Genomic DNA, 20,249 nt, shown 5'->3' with positions numbered 1-20,249 from the left:
ATTAAAATATTTAAAAACATTTAAAATACGCATAATTTTAAAAATCCAATATATAAACAACACATCAACAGAGGTCCGAACTACTCCCCAAAGGTATGCAGAAACAGAAAAGTTTTAGCCTGCCTCTGAAAGCACACCAAGGAGGGAGCCAGTCTAGCTTCCCTGGAAGGGAGTTCCAGAGCCCTGGAGCAGCCACCGAGAAGGCCCTCTCCCACATTCCCACTAAATGTGCCTGTGATGGTGGTGGGACCGAGATAATTGCCTCCCCTGAAGATCTCAGCGGACGGGCAGGCACGTAAGGGAGAATACGGTCTTTCAGACAACCAAGATCAGAACCATATAGGGTTATAGGTAATAACCAGCACTTTGAATTGAGCCTGGAAACAAACCAGAAACCAGTGAAACTGTTTTAACAGGGGAGTTGTATGCCCCCTGTAACCAGCCCCGGTCAGCTCTTTGAACCGGCTGACGTTTCCGAACACTCTTCAAAGGCAGCCTCAACTATTTGCCTCCTTACTCATCCATAATCTTAAGGTGTCAGTATTCTAGGTCTGAAATCGCTGGACAATAAATTACTATGCTTAAAGATGAAGCACAAGAATTCTTCTTCCTTGGCTATGGGTTTCTAGCGCAGCAGTGGGCACAGAGTGGACTTCCAGATTTCTGGCCTACAATTCCCATCAGCTCTAGCCAGCAGAATCAATGAGAGTTGTAGAACAAAACATCTGGACGGCCACAAAATGCCCACCTCCGCTCTAGAGCCACACAAAAACATGGGATATCAGCCAATAGCAGACCATCTACCTACCAACCATAATGGCAAAATGCATGGATTCTGTCTTTATGTATATATGAGGCACTCTGCAATACACAAGAGATACAGGGCCTATTCAGACAACATGCTAAGCCATGGTTAGGCTCTTAACCCTTTTGCAGCAAATGGTTAGTGAGTGTGTTTAAACCATGGTTATGTAGCCACCAGGGTTAGGAGCGGTTCACACGACTTGCTAAGCCATATGCTTAACTACCATGGCTTAGGGTGTCAAGTGCTAAATTAAAGAACACTAAATCCAGATTTTTATTTCGCTAGAAATGCAAGCTCCCCATGCTTCCAGATTTGTCAAAGTCCAAAAAAGATAATCAACTTGTGAAGAAGTTCAGAGTGCCAGGTGGCCTTAACACTGCAATTTAGATAGTATTTGGGGTTGATAACAGGCACAACGTATCACATACATAACATATTCACATATTGCTGTGACTCTCTCTAGGACCACTTGTAGAAACCACAAGAGCAAACTTACAACCGAAGCACCAAATTCTTCCAAATATATCCAAGATTTGTTGCAATAGGATAGCCCACACTTCCAGCACAATCCTATATAACAGCCTTCCTCCAGATGTCTTTGATGACAACTACCATCAGCCGCAGCCAGTAAGGCCAATGATGGGGATTGTAGGAGGTGTAGTCCAACACATCTGGAGGACACTAGGTTGGGGGAGACTGCTATGCATGTGTCTGATGAGTTTAATAGGACTTAATTGAGATTTAAGTGTTTATAAAATGGCATCCCAAAAAGTAAAACCCATTTTTATACTGATCAGTTTTCATTTCGGATCTAATACTGCAGAAAGCAAATCATAGAATCATAGAATAGCAGAGTTGGAAGGGGCCTACAAGGCCATCGAGTCCAACCCCCTGCTCAAAGCAGGAATCCACCCTAAAGCATCCCTGACAGATGGTTATCCAGCTGAGTCGGGGCATATCACACTGAGTCGGGGCATTTGCAGACACAGGATTCTGCAGCTCTGAAGATGTACACATTGGTACTCTCCCTTCAGGCTCTGCCTCTCTATGAAACATCCTTCCTTAATGAAACCCAGCTACCTATAACGCCAGCTGACCAGGAAGAAAAATGAGCATCTTCAGCCACAGAGCACAATACCAGTCTCTTGAATCATCCCTTTGAACACACAGCCACACTCACAATAGCTTCCCAATGACGGATCTCTTATTTGGCCTGGCCTTAACTTCATTTAACATACTTGCAAAGGCAAATCATTAGGCAAGCATCCACTTAGCAGAGTTGTTACTGCACTCCTGTACCAGAGTGATGAAGATAGCGAACCATGAGGTCAACAGGCAGCCTTAGGCAAGCACATCCTCATGGCCTCAGCACCCCACCCCAAAATCTCCATACCATAAGGGTAACACTGCTGCCTTGCCTCACAAAGCCGTGGTAAGGTTACTGATACAAAGCATTTCAAACAAAAGGTACAATACGTTGAGATATTATTATTAAATCACCATCATTCCAAGATACACACACGACAGCGCATATGCCAGTCACATATAGTCTGGTATATATATATACATACAGTCATATACATACATATACACACACATATATATATACATACAGTCACATATGCCAGTGCTACTTTTAAACTTACCATGGTAGCTTGGGAGGCGTCTGGGATTGTTTGGCTCTTAGGGCTTGGCTTTCCCCCCCTTTTCACTCAGTTCATGTCATGGTCAAAGAGGTAGTTTCCTAGGAGGGCCTTCGTCCTCCATCAGGGGTAAACAGTTAAAACAATAAAAAAATCCCAACACCCTACTTTTTCCTAAATGAGGTGGATACACCCACCTAGCCTTTGGCTTCAGGAACCCATCAGAAACCAGCAGCTGGCAAATACATATAAAAACAAAAACCTTTGCTTAAAAGAAAGATAGAGGGAAAGTATAAAATGGATTTAAAAGGAGAGACCGACCAGTCTGTAGGAAGATACTGAAGTGAAAGCAAAGGCCTACATGTGGGGGGGGGGAGGACTTGCCTATGTGGGGGGGGCGAGGGGGAAGGGGTTCAAGAGCCCCCTTTTCAAAGAGGTGGGGTGAAAAGGGCCTGTCCTTGAAGGGTGCGTGGGGTGCCTATCTCTTGGGGGGGGGAGAGGGAGGGAGGGAGAAGCTGGGTCCCTCACACGGGGCTGGGGGGTGGCCTGTCTGTCTCCTGGGGCGGGCGAAGGCCTGTACCTCGAAACCCGCCTTATCTAGGTCTCTCACCCGCCCCCCCTCTATAGTCACCACCAAGCCCTCACGAAGCGCATCCTCTGCTTTCCCCCTGCTCCCTCTTCTTCCTCTCAAGCCTCCGGGGTGGGTCGGTGGGTGGATGGGTGCGGGAGGGGGGGTTTGAAACCGCCACCGCCCCGCCCACAACCAGCTGCCGCCCCGCCCACAACCAGCCACACTCCCTCGCCTCGCCTCGCTCTCCCTCCTTCCTGCCGTCACACCGGAAGCGACCCGCCGAAACCAAGGCTCGCCAGGAAGACGGGCGCGTGGCCAACCCGGAAGTGCGCCTGACGTCACGGCGCGCTCGGACACCGAAGCCGCGCCCTTCCCCTCCCTTCTTCCAACTGCCGGAAAAGAGGGCGGGGGGATGAGAAAGATAGTTGCGCGTGCGCATGTGCTTCCCCCCCACCCCGAACCTGCTGCCTAGAGGGCGCGAGCGGGTGCGAGGAGGCCGTAGTGAGCATGCGCAGATGGCTCCCAGCGGTTTACCTCATTAAAAAAAAAAAGGGGGGGGGAGGGCTTTTTTATCATTTAGGTTTCCTCATTATGAAACCCACACACACACATTAGGCATCGTTGAATTATTATTTTTTAAATATTTATGTGGAGAAATAAGGCAGGGGCTAATTTAAATTGAAGTGGTCAATCTGTTTCTGGATTGTACCACTAAGGGGAGGGCAATTTGTGAGCTTCCAAGTTTTTTCGGCCTACAATTCCCATCATCCCCAGTCAGCCTAGCCAAAGGTGAGGGGTGTTGTAGGACAAAACGCGGAGGACCACAAATCCTGGTACATGATGAAGAACTATTTATGCACCTAGAAAACAAGTGTGTCAGGGAAAAGACCTTTCTCCCTGATGAGCTAGTTTTCTATGTACAGGAAATTTATTTATTTGTTTTCTGGGAAGAGCAACCAATTTTCCGTTCTGTAGATTACTCTGGAGAAACTCATTCCTGGTTCTAGGCTCACAATCACTGTGGATTGGAATTGGCCACATATTAAGCATGCACTGAAATGATGGAAGGAAAGCAAAATGCTGTATGATCCCAGTTATGAACGGAATTAGGAAATTGAAGAATCAGAAGTAACTGGTTGGCATGTGTTGATCTTGGATATCTGCTCTTGTCTTCATTGGTGGAAGCTGGTAATGAAGGGCTACTCACAAAGCCATGTGAATGAGAATGCCTTTTCTTTATTTTTAACAACATTTATATATCACATCTGCTAAAAAGCCATCAAGGCAACACACAACAATTACAAATAATAAAATATTGCAACTATAGTAACAGGAACATCAAAACACTCAAAACTACACATTTTAAAGGCTAAATTGAAAATATGTGGTCTTGTAGAGTAGGGCTAGGAAGACAGTAGATCTCCAGATGTGTTGGACTCCAACTCCCAGAAGCCCCTGCCAGCATGACCAATGATTAAGAATGCTGGGAACTGAAATCCAAAAATTTGGTGATCTATTTCCCCTCAATCCCCGTCTTAGATAGCCATGTCCTAAGCCTAAAAATGGCAGTTCTCATACCACATACACAAAATCTCATATTGTATCTATTGCTACTTGAATGAGAAAACTACAGTTTCTGGCTCCATGCTCGCAAGATTCACAGTATAGATAAAAAACACTTATTTCTCCCATAAGGATGTGTTGGAAGGTTCGAAAATTTTCACTCACACCGCTCCACTGGGATTTAGTATCAAAAGGTTGTTAAGGTGTGGTTGGGTGCAGGGCAGGGGTAGTGGAACAAGTTACCAGTTGTGCATACAGAGCCAGCAGGGCTGGCAACTTTTGGATTAACAAATCCTGGTGGCTTGGCCTGAGTGCCTCTGGGTATATACAGAGTGTTTCCTAGAAACAAGGGTTTGGGGGGAGGGGGGACCCCTTTGAAAAAGAAAGCAGTTTTTGTATTTTTGCATATTGCATATTTTCATGCTTTTAACCTTTGTAAACAGCCTAGAGAACTTTGGTTATGGGGTGGTAAAGAAATTAATAATAATAATAATAATAATAATAATAATAACAACAACAACAACTTGTATTTGGAAATGGGCTTCTGGCGCATGTGCAGAATTCCTTTCCCTCAGTTGGAAAACTGCTGTTCAAATAAATGCTCTGTAGTGTCATCTTTTGGCTTGATCTTTGTGATGCACAGGCTGAAACACACTTTGCACTTTACAATAACACTTGAAGCTTATCAGCCATTTCCCTCCCCATGATCAGACTTGAACAGAGTGCTTTGGAGCTCTTCACAGGCTGCTTTCTGAAGAATTTGATATCATCTGCAAAAGTCCAGGTTAATTTCCATAGTACCAAGCCTAATCTACACCCAGCAGGATATTGGACTGTGAAAGCGGTATATAAAAGGCAAGAGCCACAACTATTGTTTTATAGCAGTATCGAAGTGCACTGACAAGTGTGGCCAGATCTACACCAAGCAAGATATGACACTTTGAAAACAGTTTGAAAACTATATCTGGAGGGTGTCCTGGGCCCCAACAGTTGTTACTACTGTTTTAAACTGTTTTATCCTGCCCCAGTCTCAGGACAGATTCCTGTATAATATTGCCAGGATTCGACCATTTCTGTCTGTCTCTTCTGCCAAGACGCTTGTTCATGCACTGGTTATTTCTCGGTTGGACTACTGCAACCTTCTTCTCTCTGGCCTTCCTTCTTCTCATATCAGTCCGTTGGTTTCTGTCCACCACGCTGCCGCTAAGATCATCTTCTTGGCTCGCCGCTCTGACCATGTTACTCCACTTCTGAAATCTCTCCATTGGCTTCCAATTCACTTCAGAATCCAATATAAACTTCTCTTGTTGACCTTCAAAGCTTTTCACTGTCTAGCTCCTTCCTATCTCTCCTCTCTCATCTCACACTATTGCCCCGCTCGTGCTCTTCGCTCCTCTGGTGCCATATTTCTCACCTGCCCAAGGGTCTCTACTTCCCTTGCTCGGCTTCGTCCATTCTCTTCTGCTGCCCCTTACGCCTGGAATGCTCTCCCAGAACATCTGAGATCTACAAGTTCAATCTCAGCTTTTAAAGCTCAGCTAAAAACTTTTCTTTTCCCTAAAGCTTTTAAAACTTGATGTTACTCGGACTTTAGACTGTTAGTTATACTGTTAGTTTTTCCCTACCCTGTGCCTGTTTACCCTACCCAGTGCCTGTTTGCATTCTCTCCCCCTCCTTATTGCTTTACTATTGCTTTACTATGACTTTATTAGAATGTAAGCCTATGCGGCAGGGTCTTGCTATTCACTGTTTTACTCTGTACAGCACCATGTACATTGATGGTGCTATATAAATAAATAATAATAATAATAATTACACTTTATTGTTTCCTAGTCAGTTTCCAATTTAGCCCCTTCTCCACTATGGCCTTTCTTCAGTGCTCTTTTCACACTTTTATCATCTGATAGTCACCACACTTTTCTGGTTGAATCCTTCTGTTTGTATTATTATTATTATTATTATTATTATTATTATTATTATTTACATTTATATGCCACCCCATAGCTGCTCTGGGTGGTCTACAAAAGTTAAAAACATTGAACATTAAAAAAACAAATATACAAAATTTAAAACCATAAAAAGCCTAAAATACAAACAAAAACAAACAATATCTGTTTAAAACAACTTTTCTGGGGTCAGTAAAAGAACTCAGCATATGGTCTTGACCTGGTGCCAAAAAGCTAACAATGTTGGTGCCAGGTGAGCCTCTTCGGGGAGATCATTCCATAATTGAGGGGCCACCACTGAAAAGGCCCTCTCCCTTGTTGTCATCCTTTGAGCTTCCCTGGGAGTAGGAACCCAGAGGAGGAACTTAGATGCTGAGTGTAGTGTACAGATAGGTTCATGTCGGGAGAGGCATTTCATTTTGTACACCACTTTGGGAGTAACAGCAGTAGCCCTGGCGGTGGTGGCACCTGGCAGCTGGGTTTGTGAGGCTCCATTTAGTTACTCACAAATGTCCTGGAGTGACACCCTATTGATTGCTCTGGGGCATTGTGGGTAATTAAAATGGCGGTTCCCATGGAGTGCTGCTTGCACTACCATCACTAGGTAAGCCTGTGGAGGTCCTATCAACATCCAAGGGGCCCTGTCAGAGGGCTATTTCCCCAGGATCTCTTCAGTCTTGGAGTCGGCCCTGAGCAGCAGATTAAAAAGCTGTTTAGAAACTTTTTAAGTAAATGCATAAGTAAATAAACAAACATAATCCCTATAAGTCAATGGCGGATGTATGTTTTCTTATGGCAGACGTAACCGGACTGTGGCAGGATTTCAATAAAGAGGGAGACACCTTGTGGCCATTCAAGTGAGCTGCCTTCTGTTTCTCTAGCAGCTGAAAAGCATGGAGGGTGTTCCCAGGTGGACAGCATCAAAACCCGTCTTCTTATCTCATTGTCAGTAGCTACCAGGCCTTCAGTCAAAATGAAACTTGTTGCGACCTTGGAAATGCAGCCATACTGTAGAGAACCATTCCTTTCAGTGCCAACTTTCAAATAAAGGTCACAACCTTCACTTCAGGGCTGTTAAATGTCATCGCATTAGTTGTTATAGGATCACAAGTTTGGGGTCTTCTTGCACATAGGTCAGGCGTCTTCTCAAACAGAAGTATCTCTTCTTACAGGTTTGCCACAACCGGCATCGATCAGATGCAACCACCTTAAGGTCAAACCATTTATTGTTTTGACATTCAAAGCAGTTTGAAGCAGCTTGAGGTCATGCATCCATCCCTTGTTCACGATATCATTTCACCCTTTCAGTGCTGAATTAACACTCCTAAGGGCACTTCGGAGGGTGGAAGGGTTTGGGAGCCTCAGAGGAAGAAAATGAAAGAACCGCCCACAGCTGGGGAAGCTAGTCGTGCTGGGGCACCCAGATAGAGAGAAAGGAACTATTGTGTTGAAAGCAGAGATTGTGGAACATGCTGACCACTTACATGGCATGTTAAAGTAGGATGGGCGCCACCACTTGCCATATTCACAGCTTTTGGTGCGTGGGCCAAAATGTAAGCTTCTTACCTCTTCTCTGAAACCAACTGTCTTTTGATTCTAGACTATAAAATAGAACCCTGGTCCTGCGAACTGGCAGTAACTGCTTTAAATTCACAGTAGAGATAGATAGGAAATATTCTGCTATAAAACATAACTTCTGAAGATTGGAAGCTGCCATAGACCAGAGGTAGGGCCAAATTCCAATCTGTGAAAGAATGCTGGAACTACATTCCATCTGTGGCTGTGGTCAAAGGCAGAGTGGGCTAAATGTGATCCTTATCCATTTAAAGTCTACTCAGAAGTAAACAGGACAAGCCTCTCATCTTCTGAGAGATAAGCAGGAATAAGTCACCCAGCAGCACTTTCAAATAGCATCCCAAATACCAAGCCTCTGAATGTCTACACAGAAGTAAGAAGGACTGAATCACTCAGCAGTGCTTTTATTTATTATGTATATACCGCTCTGTATCTAAAATAGGTTCTGGAGCGGTGCACATAGGAATAAAACCGTGAAAAGAATGGAGATTAAAAACAACAAATTAAAATTGTTCAATTTAAAACAAAAGACCAATTGAGGAAGGCTTCCTGGAATAGAGTTGTTTTCAGGAGGTGCTAAAAGCAGCCTAGTGTTGGCGCCTGCCTGACCTCAAGAGGCATGGAGTTCCAAAGAGAAGGGGCCACACTAAAGGCTCTTCTCCTGGTGGACTCCAATTGGGCCATAGGTCCATGTGGAACCACCAGGAGCATGCCCTCCAATGACCTCAGTGACCAGGCAGGTTGGTAAGGGAGAAGGCACTCTCTCAGGTATCCTGATCCCAAGTTGTTTAGGGCTTTGTACACTAGTACCAAAACCTTAAACACTTTCAAATAACATCCCAAATACCAAGCCTCTGCATATCTACACAGAAGTAAGGAGGACTGAATCACTCAGCAGCACTTTCAAAGAGCCTCCCAAATACCAAGCCCCAGTGTATCTATTCAGAAGTAAGCATGGGCAGCGTACCCAATTCACAAGGAAGCAGGACCAGCTACAGAAGAAAGCACTCAGCATCATATTCTATGATTTGATTCTTCTTCCCCACATCCTGACCCTCCCCCAACAGCAACAAACAAACAAACAACTCTTATCCACAATCAGCAACTGAGGATACTGAGGAAAGGAAACTCTCGGTGATCAGCTGGGAAACTATCTTCTCTCCGAAAAGAGATTATCTTTTTCTTCTAGGGAAAGGACTAGAGAAGAAGCGGACAGGCCTCCACCCAGGGAGGCAAACCCAAGCGAGACATTTATATTTTTCGAGGTGCCTCCCACTCAGCTTGCTGGCAAGGTTAACCAAGAGTTAACATTACTAATCCCCAGAGCACCTAGAATGTAAATTGGAAGCCTTGCCAAATCTGTTTCCAGCAGCTCACATTTACATTTAGTCCAATGTAATTAACATGCAAATGAGTTACAAAACTTGCAGCAGTGTGAATCTGTTTTTAGATATGATCCAGTCTGGTTTGGGGTGGGGGACTTCCTTCTGGGATGCTAAATGGGATCTGCCTTACTACATCACAGGGCTGACGGCAGCCCTCCAATACCCTCAGCTGGTTGCTGGGACACAAAAGGTCTGTCAGGGGCCAGTGGTGCTGGTACCAGTTGTGATCTCTTGTTCAAATCCTCAGCCTCAGGCTTATCTGAAGGAAGAGGCTAGATCTGGGAAGCCGCTCACCATGTTAGATTCCCACAATGCTTTGGGGTGTCCAAAGTAGTAGGACAGGTGCTCCAGGGCATTGTGGGAAATTTAATATTATGGGCAGTTGCTTCCAGAAACCCACAGCTAGCAAAGTCCATCACTAGGAAAGCCGGTTCCCAGTGGAATTCCGCAGTGTATATGACTGGCCTTTGTCTGCGCCCTGAACTCCAGGAACTTTTTTTGCGCAATTCGTGCGGGGGAGGGCCTGGAATTTGCGCAAATTTCTGAGGAATTTACACAAATTCGGCCATAATTTGCCCAAATTCAGCCGTGGTTCATGCAAACCGAAGAACTTTCTTCCCCTCTCCCTCAAAAGGCACGAGATCCACAGAAAATCCACGAACTGGCCTATCAGGCATCAGAGCAGGAACAGACACAAACTCCAAGGGTGTGTGTGTGTGTGGGTGGGAAAGGGGGTTAGCTTAGGAAAACCCATCAAACCCCAGCCCCCAAATGGATTTCTCCAACATGCCTACCCACAACCCAGGGCAGAGGACACTAATGGCCGCTTTGCTGGAAGACCCTGCTGTCCATGACCTACACCTAGGGCGAAAGCTAGAGGTGATGGGCTCAAAGGCAGCTGCTAACCCAGCCAAGGTTATTGGGGGACCCTTGTGAGGCATCCCTATGTCTGAGCTTCTCAGGCTGCCTTTGATCTGTTTCTCCTGTTTTTTTGTGGGAGTGGGTATATTTTCCTGCAGTATCCCAATCCCCTTAAGAACACAAGAAGAGGTTCCATCTAGTCCAGCATTCTGTTCACACAGCACCCAACCAGCTGTCAATGGGGAACCCCTAAGCAGGACATGAGTGCAACAGCACCCTCTGCCCATGTTCCCCAGCAACTGGTGTTGATAGGCGCACTGCCTCTAATACTGGAGCTAGCATACAGCCATCAGGACTAGTAGCCATTGATACCCTATCATTCTGGTTTGGATGGGATCCTCCCTTGCACCAGCCCTTCTACACCAGCAGACATTTGAGGCAGCCTTATTGGAGGCGAGAGAATGGGCATTGGGAAGCAAGGTCGTCGGTAGAGCTGGTTCCAGGATTTTGAGGGACCTTTGGCGAGAGCCTCGTGTGGCGCAGAGTGGTAAAGCAGCAGTTACTGCAGCCGAAACTCTCCCCACGGCCTGAGTTCGATCCCAGCGGAAGCTGATTCTCAGGCAGCCGGCTCAGGTCGACTGAGCCTTCCATCCTTCCGAGGTCGATAAAACGAGTACCCAGCTAGCTTGGGGAAAAGGTAACCGCGACTGGGGAAGGCAATGGCAAACCACCCCGCTACGAAGTCTGCCAAGAAAACGTCAGCGAAAGCAGGCGTCCCTCTAGGAGTCAGCAGTGACTCAAGTGCTTGCATGAGAGGTTCCTTTCCTTTTCCTTGGCAAGATGCAATCGATGGGTCCTTCACTGTCCCCAGCTGCTTTTGCACCTCCACCTCCTCCTCCTCCTCCTCCTCCTCCTCCTCCTCCTCCTGGCTACCACTTGCTTGCTTGACAAGGCAGACAGCAAACAGGCAGTGGCATCTCCTCCTCCTCTGACCATTGTCTGGGCCAGAGTTAGAGGCAGGTGAACAACAAGGCTGCCATGATGAAGAGGAGGAACAACTGCAGGTGGCTCTTATCAGTGGGCCCCCGCTAAGGTGTGGGCCCTTGGCACGTGCCCAACCATGCCTGTCATGGAGGAGGATCATGTCTGCTGCCTTGGACTCCTTGAAGAACAGGTGGGATATGAATGTAATCATAGTTCTCAGGGCCACCATTCACAGGCGGGCTCAAACCATAGGCCTTCTGGGAGCTGGTCTGGATGGATCCTGATTTCTTGAGCGATTGCCGCCCAACCAGAATCTTTATTCCGCCATGGTTGTTGGTTCAGCTGCTTTCGGTTTCAGATTAGTTCTCTCTACCCTCAGCTAGTGGATAATCTCGAAAGCCTGTTTGGACAGTTCCATCCAAATCTCATAAAGCGAACTCAAGTGGTGCCGTTTGATTCTGCCGTGAGCATGCGTCAAAGGACAGGGTTGAGAAAGAGAAGCCGGGAGGATCAAAGTGGGATCATTCTGAGACTTAGCAATTAAAGATCTTCTTGGACTGAAAAGGGATTATATTTTAAAAAAAGAACACCCAAAAAACCGCCCCCCTCATTGAATTATAAGAAGTCTTGTCATCAAAGGCACATGATTTTGCTCGGGGAACACGCCATTAAATCAAAGGGCTCTGCATTGTTTTGGAAGCTGGTTAAATGTGGCTGTCAGATGTAGAACAACCTTTTATTGGCAGGAGTTTCAAATAGAGCCTGGGAACATCATTTCCTTGCTATTTTTAACAAAGCGTGATCAGAACCAAGCCTGGAACTTCATCATTTTCAGGCTGCGGAACTCTTTACTCCATGACCCCTGACCTCCACATTTGGGGCGGAATTGTAAGGCATCCATAGTCCTATTTATGAATGACCAAAAAGGAGGAAATGCCAAAAATGAGGACAAAAGAGGTCAATGTGCACAAAGTGTGCATGTACTAATTTGCATGAATAGATGGAAATTTAGAAATTATTATTATAATTTAAACAGAAGTACCATCCTTCTCACCATAGCAGGGAAGTCTACGATTAGGTGACCTTTGGGTCTGCTTAGTCCACCGTCCAGGTGCTAACCCTCTGATAGTTCTTTAGATTTAAACCAGACTTGGACCGGACATCCATTCAAATAGAGAATGCCTTCAAAATAGAGGACGTGGACCGGACATCCATTCAAATAGAGAATGCCTTCAAAATAGAGGACAGTCCCCTGCAGTCCTTGAAATAGAGGACTATCCTCTGTAAAAGAAGACACATGGCCATCTTCATGGACCTCATAAAGCTTCAACCTACCTTGAGTGTGATTAATTTGCCTCCTTGATTGCTTCCACACTTTACTGGTGCTGAGGCACTGCTTTTCCATCATCACCTGGAAATAAAAATTACAATAGTGCTTCCAAATGGCACTTGATAATCATGTTATATTATTAGGGAATCCCCTTCCTTATGGCCAGCACCCATCTACAATGTTTATTCAGCTGTGTCCTGTTCAGAAAAATGTCCCCTGCAACTTTAATTAGAAGCTTCCTCCTTGAGGCTCCCCTCCGCATCTACTTGCTTCCTGTTCAGCCTACAATGGAATTATGAATGAATTGTGCCTTAATCGGTCAGTTCCTGTTCCCCCATGGGGGACTGCCTTAACATCACATTCAATGAAACCCGACTAAACTTGCAATGCCCCAGCTACCCAGGCTGCTTTCGTGCAGGACACGCTCTCTGAATGGCTTCTGTTACAATGGATAGAACAGCTTTGGCTTGCAATTTGATCACATGAAATCCTGGCTTCTTATGGTTATTTTGATCTAAACCGGTGGTTCCCAAAGGGGCGGTGGGATTGCATAGGGGGGGCGCTTAGAGTCAAGGGGGCGGCAGGGGGGCGCTCGAGGTGGTCTTTTCCGAGAAGCGCCTCTCCAGAAGGTCTTAAAACCCATGGATATTTTTATGGGAGAAGGTAGCTTGGTCCCAAGCCATATAGGGAAAGAATCCACACATGTATTAATACCGTTTAAGAAGAGTCCTTTTAACGGTGAATTGAAATGTTTCAAAAGCACCAAAACGCTAATGAAGAGACATACCCTGCTTGGTGTGCCCCGCCACGCCGGCTGCAAAACAGAGGCGTTCGCTCTCTTTTCCCTCCCTCCCTCCCTCGGCAAGCCTGTGGAGGGTGCTTCCCATTTAAAGGGGACACACGCAGGGGGCACTGGGCATGAGTTTGTGGAACCAAGGGGGCAGTTACCTGAAAACGTTTGGGAACCATTGATCTAAACCATACTTGAACTGGACACAGCCCTGAAGCCAGAATGGGGCAAATGGATGCACCCCCACACCTAGAGCAGTGTTTGCCCCCACCCCAATTGTCTTTGTAACTGGTGACATGACAGACAATGACAGCCTCCATTTAAAGAATGACAGCTTGTTTTTAAACTGATTTTTTTTTGAGAAAACCAACACCACCCTGGTTTTTAATGTCTTAGTTATTATATAGCACACGCTGTTTTAGGGTGACCATACGAAAAGGAGGACAGAGCTTCTGTATCTTTAACAGATGTATAGAAAAGGGAATTTCAGCAGGTGTAACTTGTAGGCATAGTGCTGGTATCAAAGTGCTGGTATTAACATTCAAAGCTACTAGGAGGAGGGCTTTCTCCGCTGTGGCACCCCGGCTGTGGAATGAGCTCCCTAGAGAGGTCCGCCTGGCGCCTACACTGTATTCCTTTCGTCGCCAGCTGAAGACCTTTTTATTCTCTCAGTATTTTAACACTTAAATTTAAATTTTACTGTTCTAATTCTGTATTTTAATCTTATATCAATTTCTGCTGCTTGGTTTTATCCTGGTTGTGTTTTTTTATACTGTATTTTGTATTTGTGTTTTTAGATTGTTGGTTGTTTTATTATGGTTTTAATTTTTGTGAACTGCCCAGAGAGTTTCGGCTATTGGGCGGTATAAAAATGTAATAAATAAATAATAAATGCAGCACCTGGTGAAATTCCCTCTTCATCACAACAGTTAAAGCTGCAGCTATATTAGGGTGACCAGATACAAAAGAGGGCAGGGCTCCTGCAGCTTTAACTGTTGTGATGAAGAGGGGATTTCACCAGGTGCTGCATGCCTACAAATGACACCAACTGAAATTCCCTGAAGTCACGAAGAGTCGGAAGCGACTGAACGAATAAACAACAAAATACAACTGTTAAAGGTATAGTTGTCCTGTCCTTCTTTCCATAGGGTTGCCCTATTTTGTTTGTTTTATACTTTTTGGTATCCACTTGTGCACTGAATCTTTGACCAAAAAATAAAAAAATAAAAATGCCAGTCATTTAAAAACAATCTCTGCATGGAGAAGGAGTGAGAGGGAAAGTCACAGCCTTCCCCTTCCCCTGGCCTGGGCCTCACATCCTCCCTACCAGTGTGGGGAGGGAATTTGGCTGGTGCTATGCACCTCCCCTCCCAAAATGTCCCATCTAGAAATATGGCTGCTCCCTGGGTTGAAACCACAGAGGATGGTTTCAAACAGAGACTTGTCCAATAGGACTGTCCAGAGGACTTCCAACAGAGGCATTTCCTCCGAAAAGTAGGTCACATGGCCACCTTAGATAGCACCGTGTCTTGCTAGGTGGCAGAAAACTAGTACCCGAGAGGTGGGTGGAAATCCCAAATTATTCAAGTGACAGCGCATGAAAGATGCTGCAATGCAGCCAGCACCATTCATGGAAAATCAGCCACCCGGCTATTAAACCTTGTGATTTTGCCGAGGCTGTGATCAAGCTAATGGGTTTTTATTGAGTTCTGTATTGTATTTACACTGAAGGCCAGGGGAGGGGGGTGGGGGTGCGGCAAAAAAAAAAAATCAGTTTTTCTCTGGACACCTGGCAAGAGATAACCAGGGCTCTCGTTTTCCCAGAACTGCTGCGGTTTTGGAAGGAGTGACTCAGTCTACCCTTATTCAATATCATCAATGTACGGCGAGCGTCGTGTCCCCGGGGAGCAGGGACGCGGCTCCGGAGCTCCCAGCGAGTATACGGTGCCTGTGGGTTAGCCGTCTCTGGCTTCCTGGAACTCATTAGGGGAATCCCAGGGGCCCACTCTGTTTGTCAGAAGATTCTCTCATTCCCTACCCGCCCCCAGCCGTTACCACCCAGAGTTTGCTCTCTCTTTGTGTGCCCCATTAGCCGACACATTAAAATTTTAACATTTCTTTTTCTGCATGTCTCTGTGTTGGTGCAGCCTGGGCCTGTCCCGGAGACAGTGCACTCACATCAGTACTGGGATGTCTTCAGGTCTCCGAAAGTGTGGGGTGGCAGCTTTAGGACTGGGTGGGTGAATGGGGTCTTTGCATCCATCTGTCCCCTTATGTTGGAAGACACAGACCCCAAACTCAGCCTTTTTGTTTTATTCCACATGCAACCTGTCTCCTTTAAACCCCTCCTGAAAACCTTGCTGTATTACTGTACAAAGGACGGTTCTCCATTTGAAGGTGTCCTCTCATCATACTAGAACCCAACGGGGCCATCCCATTAAGCTGATTGATGGGTGGTTCAGGGCAGATCAAAGGAAGGACTTCTTCACACAGCTCAGAGTTAAACTATGGAACTCATGACCACAAGATGTAGTGATGTCCACCAATTTGGATGGCTTTAAAAGGGGGTTGGATAAATTCCTGGAGGCGGCGGCTAATGACCACGTGCTGCCTCCAGTACCAGAGGCAGTAAGCCTATCTACATCAGTTGCTGGGGAACATGGGCAGGAGGGAGCTTTTGCACCCATGTCTTGCTTGTGGGTCCCTGGTCGACAGCTGGTTGGCCACTTGGTCTGATCCAGCAGGGCTCTTCTTACGTTATGGCCTTAATAATGCATGGTGTGGATAAGGAGACTTTTTTCTCCCTCTCTCAAAATACTAGAACCCAGTCGGGTCATCCCATGAAGCTAATTGATGGGAGGTTCAGGACAGATAAAAGGAAGGACTCCTTCACACAGCTCAGAGTTAAACTATGGCACTCACTAGCACAAGGCTTAGTGTGACGGCCACCAATTTGGATGGCTTTAAAAGGGAACTGGACAAATTCACAGAGGATCAATCGCTGCTGGTCCTGATGGCAATGTGCTACCTCCAGTATCAGTGGCAGTAGGCACTGGGGAACATGGGCATTTGCTGGGGGGAAATGGGTAGGAAGGTGCTGTTGTACTCATGTTCTGCTTGTGGGTTTCCCATCGACAGCTGGTTGGCCGTTGTGTGAACAGAACGTTAGACTAGATGGACATGTTTAGCCTGGAGAAGAGAAGATTGAGGGGAGACATGAGAGCACTCTTCAAATACTTGAAAGGTTGTCACACAAAGGAGGGCCAGGACCTCTTCTCGATCCTCCCAGAGTGCAGGACACGGAATCATGGGCTCAAGTTACAGGAAGCCAGATTCCAGCTGGACATCAGGAAAAACTTCCTGACTGTTAGAGCAGTACGACAATGGAATCAGTTACCTAGGGAGGTTGTGGGCTCTCCCACACTAGAGGCCTTCAAAAGGCAGCTGGACAACCATCTGTCAGGGATGCTTTAGGGTGGATTCCTGCATTGAGCAGGGGGTTGGACTTGATGGCCTTTTAGGCCCCTTCCAGCTCTACGATTCTATGATTCTATGACCCTTGGTCTGATCCAGCAGGGCTCTTCTTATGTCCTCTGTTTGAAATGCTGCCCGGTCCAATCTGAGTTAAAGCTAAAGAACCCTAAGGTGGAGGAGCCCAAGGTCTTGCAGTTGTCCACCAACAGTTATCACCTGGGCAGCAGACTAAAAAGCCAGGCACACCGGTCACCTAGTGGCCATGTTCCCCACTATGGCCAGATGTATTGTATTTTTATTTAAGGGATAGAAATTATTTCTAAAATTGCATCCATACTGAGAAAGTAGCACACACATTTTTATGTAACTCTGTGTCCTCTTTGGGGGCAATGCACACCGTCTTTTCTTCTTCTTTTTGCACTGTGTAACCGGCCGCCCTATATCCCCTCTTAGTTTGATGCTCGTAAAGGAGAACAGTCACCAGGACGCTGGCCTTCAATTCCACCCATATCGGATGCCAAGGGAGCCCAGTTTGATTGCGTTTGTTGTCCAGAGATAGTTCTGTGCCTTATCGCACAGGCTGGAGGCTAACCCGGCGGTTTTTGGAATCTGTCCCAAGCTGCAGGGGGTGGGGGAAGCAATCGTTCCACTCCGAGAGTTTGTTTTTTGTTCTGTACGCTCCGGAGAATTTCAATATCGGACGAGAACATCGAGGCCTTGAAAGGGCTTGTGCTAATGCAGATGAACATTCAGCCTGGGAGGGCCCGGGCGTGTGCAGAGAAAATAGACTAAGTCACTGGAGGTGAATGCTGGGGCCAAAAGTAATGTTATCGCTGGGGCACAGCCTTGAAAGGAAACTCAAAAAAGCTGGGTTTCTCTGGATGGCATTAGGGCCAGCACCTCCGGGTTGATAGGACACGCGTTCAAAGAGCTTCACATAATCCATTAGTTTAGTCATCTCATGTTTACAAAGGTCATGTAAGGTATGTCGGAATGATTACCCCCATATTGTGCGTGGGGAGGTTGAGACATCTCATCCCTGTTTAGCTTAGGGGAGTAAGGAGGGACGTGAAAGTAGGGTGACCATATGGAAAGGAGGACAGGGCTTCCGTATCTTTGAACAGTTGTATAGAAAAAGGCATTTCAGCAGGTGTCATTTCTATTCATGCAGCACCTGGTGAAATTCCCTCTTCATCAGAACAGCTAAAGCTGCAGAAGTCCTGCCCTCTTTTGTATCTGGTCACTCTCGTATAGCTCCTGCAGCTTTAACTATTGTGTTAAAGTGGAGGGCGCATCCGCACAGCCCCTTTTCTCCTGGGCCTCTCCCCTCTCCCCCCAGAGCAGTGACATTGCAGCAGTGTCCCAGTGGATTGCGAAGTCCAGCCAAATGTTCCTTGCAAGCCGCATCCGAAAGCCTCCTGGCCCCCATAAATTAATGAGTGATTGATTTTTCCCATTAGCAGGGGCCAGGCCAGGGAGATGCATTTTGAAGCGGAGGTACACTAAATAATTCAGGAAGAGAAATGACAGTGCCCACGCCGGGGTGGGGTGGGGGGTGGATCATGCCCCGCAATGCAAGGTAATCGCCGTTGCACTCCCCACCTAGACACAGGTAGAAAACTCCAAACTCTCAACAACAGGGATTCCTGTTCCATCTCACCTTGGGTGACAGGCTAGCCATTTCCGGCAGGGTGCTACACCAGCCATCAGGCTGAAGAGTTCTGTGCGACCCCAGTGTTACAGGAAGCAGATAAGGGTGGCTGCATATATTGTGCCTTTCTCAAAAAGAAGGCAGAAGAGGACACGGCTCAGTGTTCATGCTAATTTCTACGGACAGATGCACATTTAGAAATAAGTATTAGAATTTAAATAGAAGTACAGTCCGTTGCACCACTTTGTGGAAGTCTGTGACCAGGTCACCGTTGCGCCTTCTGGATCGGTCTGCGGTCCAGGTGATGGCAGGTGATGGAGCCATGGTTCTGCATCTTCAAACTGGAGTTGGACAGGACAACCCTTCAGATAGGGAACATCTTCGAATAGAGGGTGGTCTACTGTACACAGACAATCTAGAAGCAGCATTGTGGCAATGAAAGCTGGTTGCTGTGGTGCCAGTGGGGTTTCAGTCAGAACTAGCCAGAACTATAAAGGAGCTATGGGTTCAGCACCTCGGATAGCTCCTTTAGAAGCTGGTGACTTGGAGAGCTCTGAGATCCAGAGTGGATTCACCGCCCCACTGACATTGCAGCCACCAGCCTCCACTGCTTTATCCTAAACCCCCCTCCCCCCCCATGTGCGCTGCTGTGGATACTATTTTGCTGCCTGCCCCCCTCATCGTCCTTTGTATCTCCCCATTTTGCCATTCTTTTATTTATTCTACACTTTTCCGGGATCAGGGGCTATTTCTGTTTACAGATCCTTTCGTACACCGGCCTTTCCCCCTCTGCCCTCTTCTTTTCTCCTCATTTCCAGATGGTGTTTTCTTCCCTGGTCCTTCTCCCACTTCATTTTTCAGCCAATCAAAAACAATGCCACAGGATGCGTCCGATCACTGTCACGGTCTTATCTCTTCCTCCCTTCAAAGCACTCGAGCAGGCATCTACATTTTGCATCCCCCAGGGCACATGTAGAAGAGGATGGCTTCATAGGGGTTAGGAAAGGCTGCCAGAGGATACTGCACACGTGTGTGTGTGTGTGTGTGTGTGTGTGTGTGTACACATACATACATACATACACACACCACACACACCTCAAGTCAGTGAAATTGTTGTCGGAGTCAGTTTTATGTGCTCCATCCCTCATGGTCCCAGAACAACACTGGTTCAGTCATCTGACTCCAATCTGAGCCTTGGAAAATACAAAGCATTTCTCTCAAAAGAGAGGGGTGTGCATGTGTGTGTGTGCACATCTCATGTATTGGTTAGCATGTGTTGGATTTGGCCCAGTGAGATCTGAGTTCAAATCCCTACTCAGCTGGAACTTTGCTGGGTGACCTTACTGTTAGCATAGCCATGTGGCCTCCACTGGAAGCTGGACACATGGAGCTATCCAAGGTGCTGAAAGTGTGGGGCGAAGGTTCAGCATGTTGGATAGATCCTTGAGAGTTCGGCCTGAAATCCAGAGCGGATTCACGGTCCCACTGAAAGAGGAGCCCCCACAAGTGTCCTCTTTTACAGAGGAATGTCCTTTATTTTAAGGATGTCCTCGAGTTTGAAGAGCTGTCCTATCCAATTCCAGCTTAAAGAAAAAGATTAATTAGAACTGTGTTGACCATCAACAGTTAGTATATAGTTAGCAAACTGAACCAGCAGGCATATAGATCACT

The 20,249-nt window shown here is 46.5% G+C and overlaps 1 protein-coding gene across 2 annotated transcripts in view; it reads right to left on the bottom strand.

The window, feature by feature from the left end:
* XPO6 (exportin 6) overlaps positions 1-2,779 on the bottom strand; it is a 71,221-nt gene extending 68,442 nt beyond the window's left edge. Inside the window, exon 1 of one of the 2 annotated variants that reach the window (XM_063142920.1) lies at positions 2,452-2,779. In XM_063142920.1, the coding sequence (XP_062998990.1) occupies positions 2,452-2,454 (3 nt within the window). In that variant the 5' untranslated portion in view covers positions 2,455-2,779. The remainder of the gene's footprint in view (positions 1-2,451) is intronic. The other variant, XM_063142918.1, reaches the window with a different exon arrangement.
* Between the last annotated feature and the right edge of the window lie 17,470 nt (positions 2,780-20,249).

This window comes from Elgaria multicarinata, chromosome 17 (genome assembly GCF_023053635.1).
Source record: "Elgaria multicarinata webbii isolate HBS135686 ecotype San Diego chromosome 17, rElgMul1.1.pri, whole genome shotgun sequence".
Taxonomy (NCBI): Eukaryota; Metazoa; Chordata; class Lepidosauria; order Squamata; family Anguidae; genus Elgaria; species Elgaria multicarinata.
The sequence above is the reverse complement of the archived record's forward strand: the minus strand, read 5'-3'. Positions and strand labels throughout refer to the sequence as shown.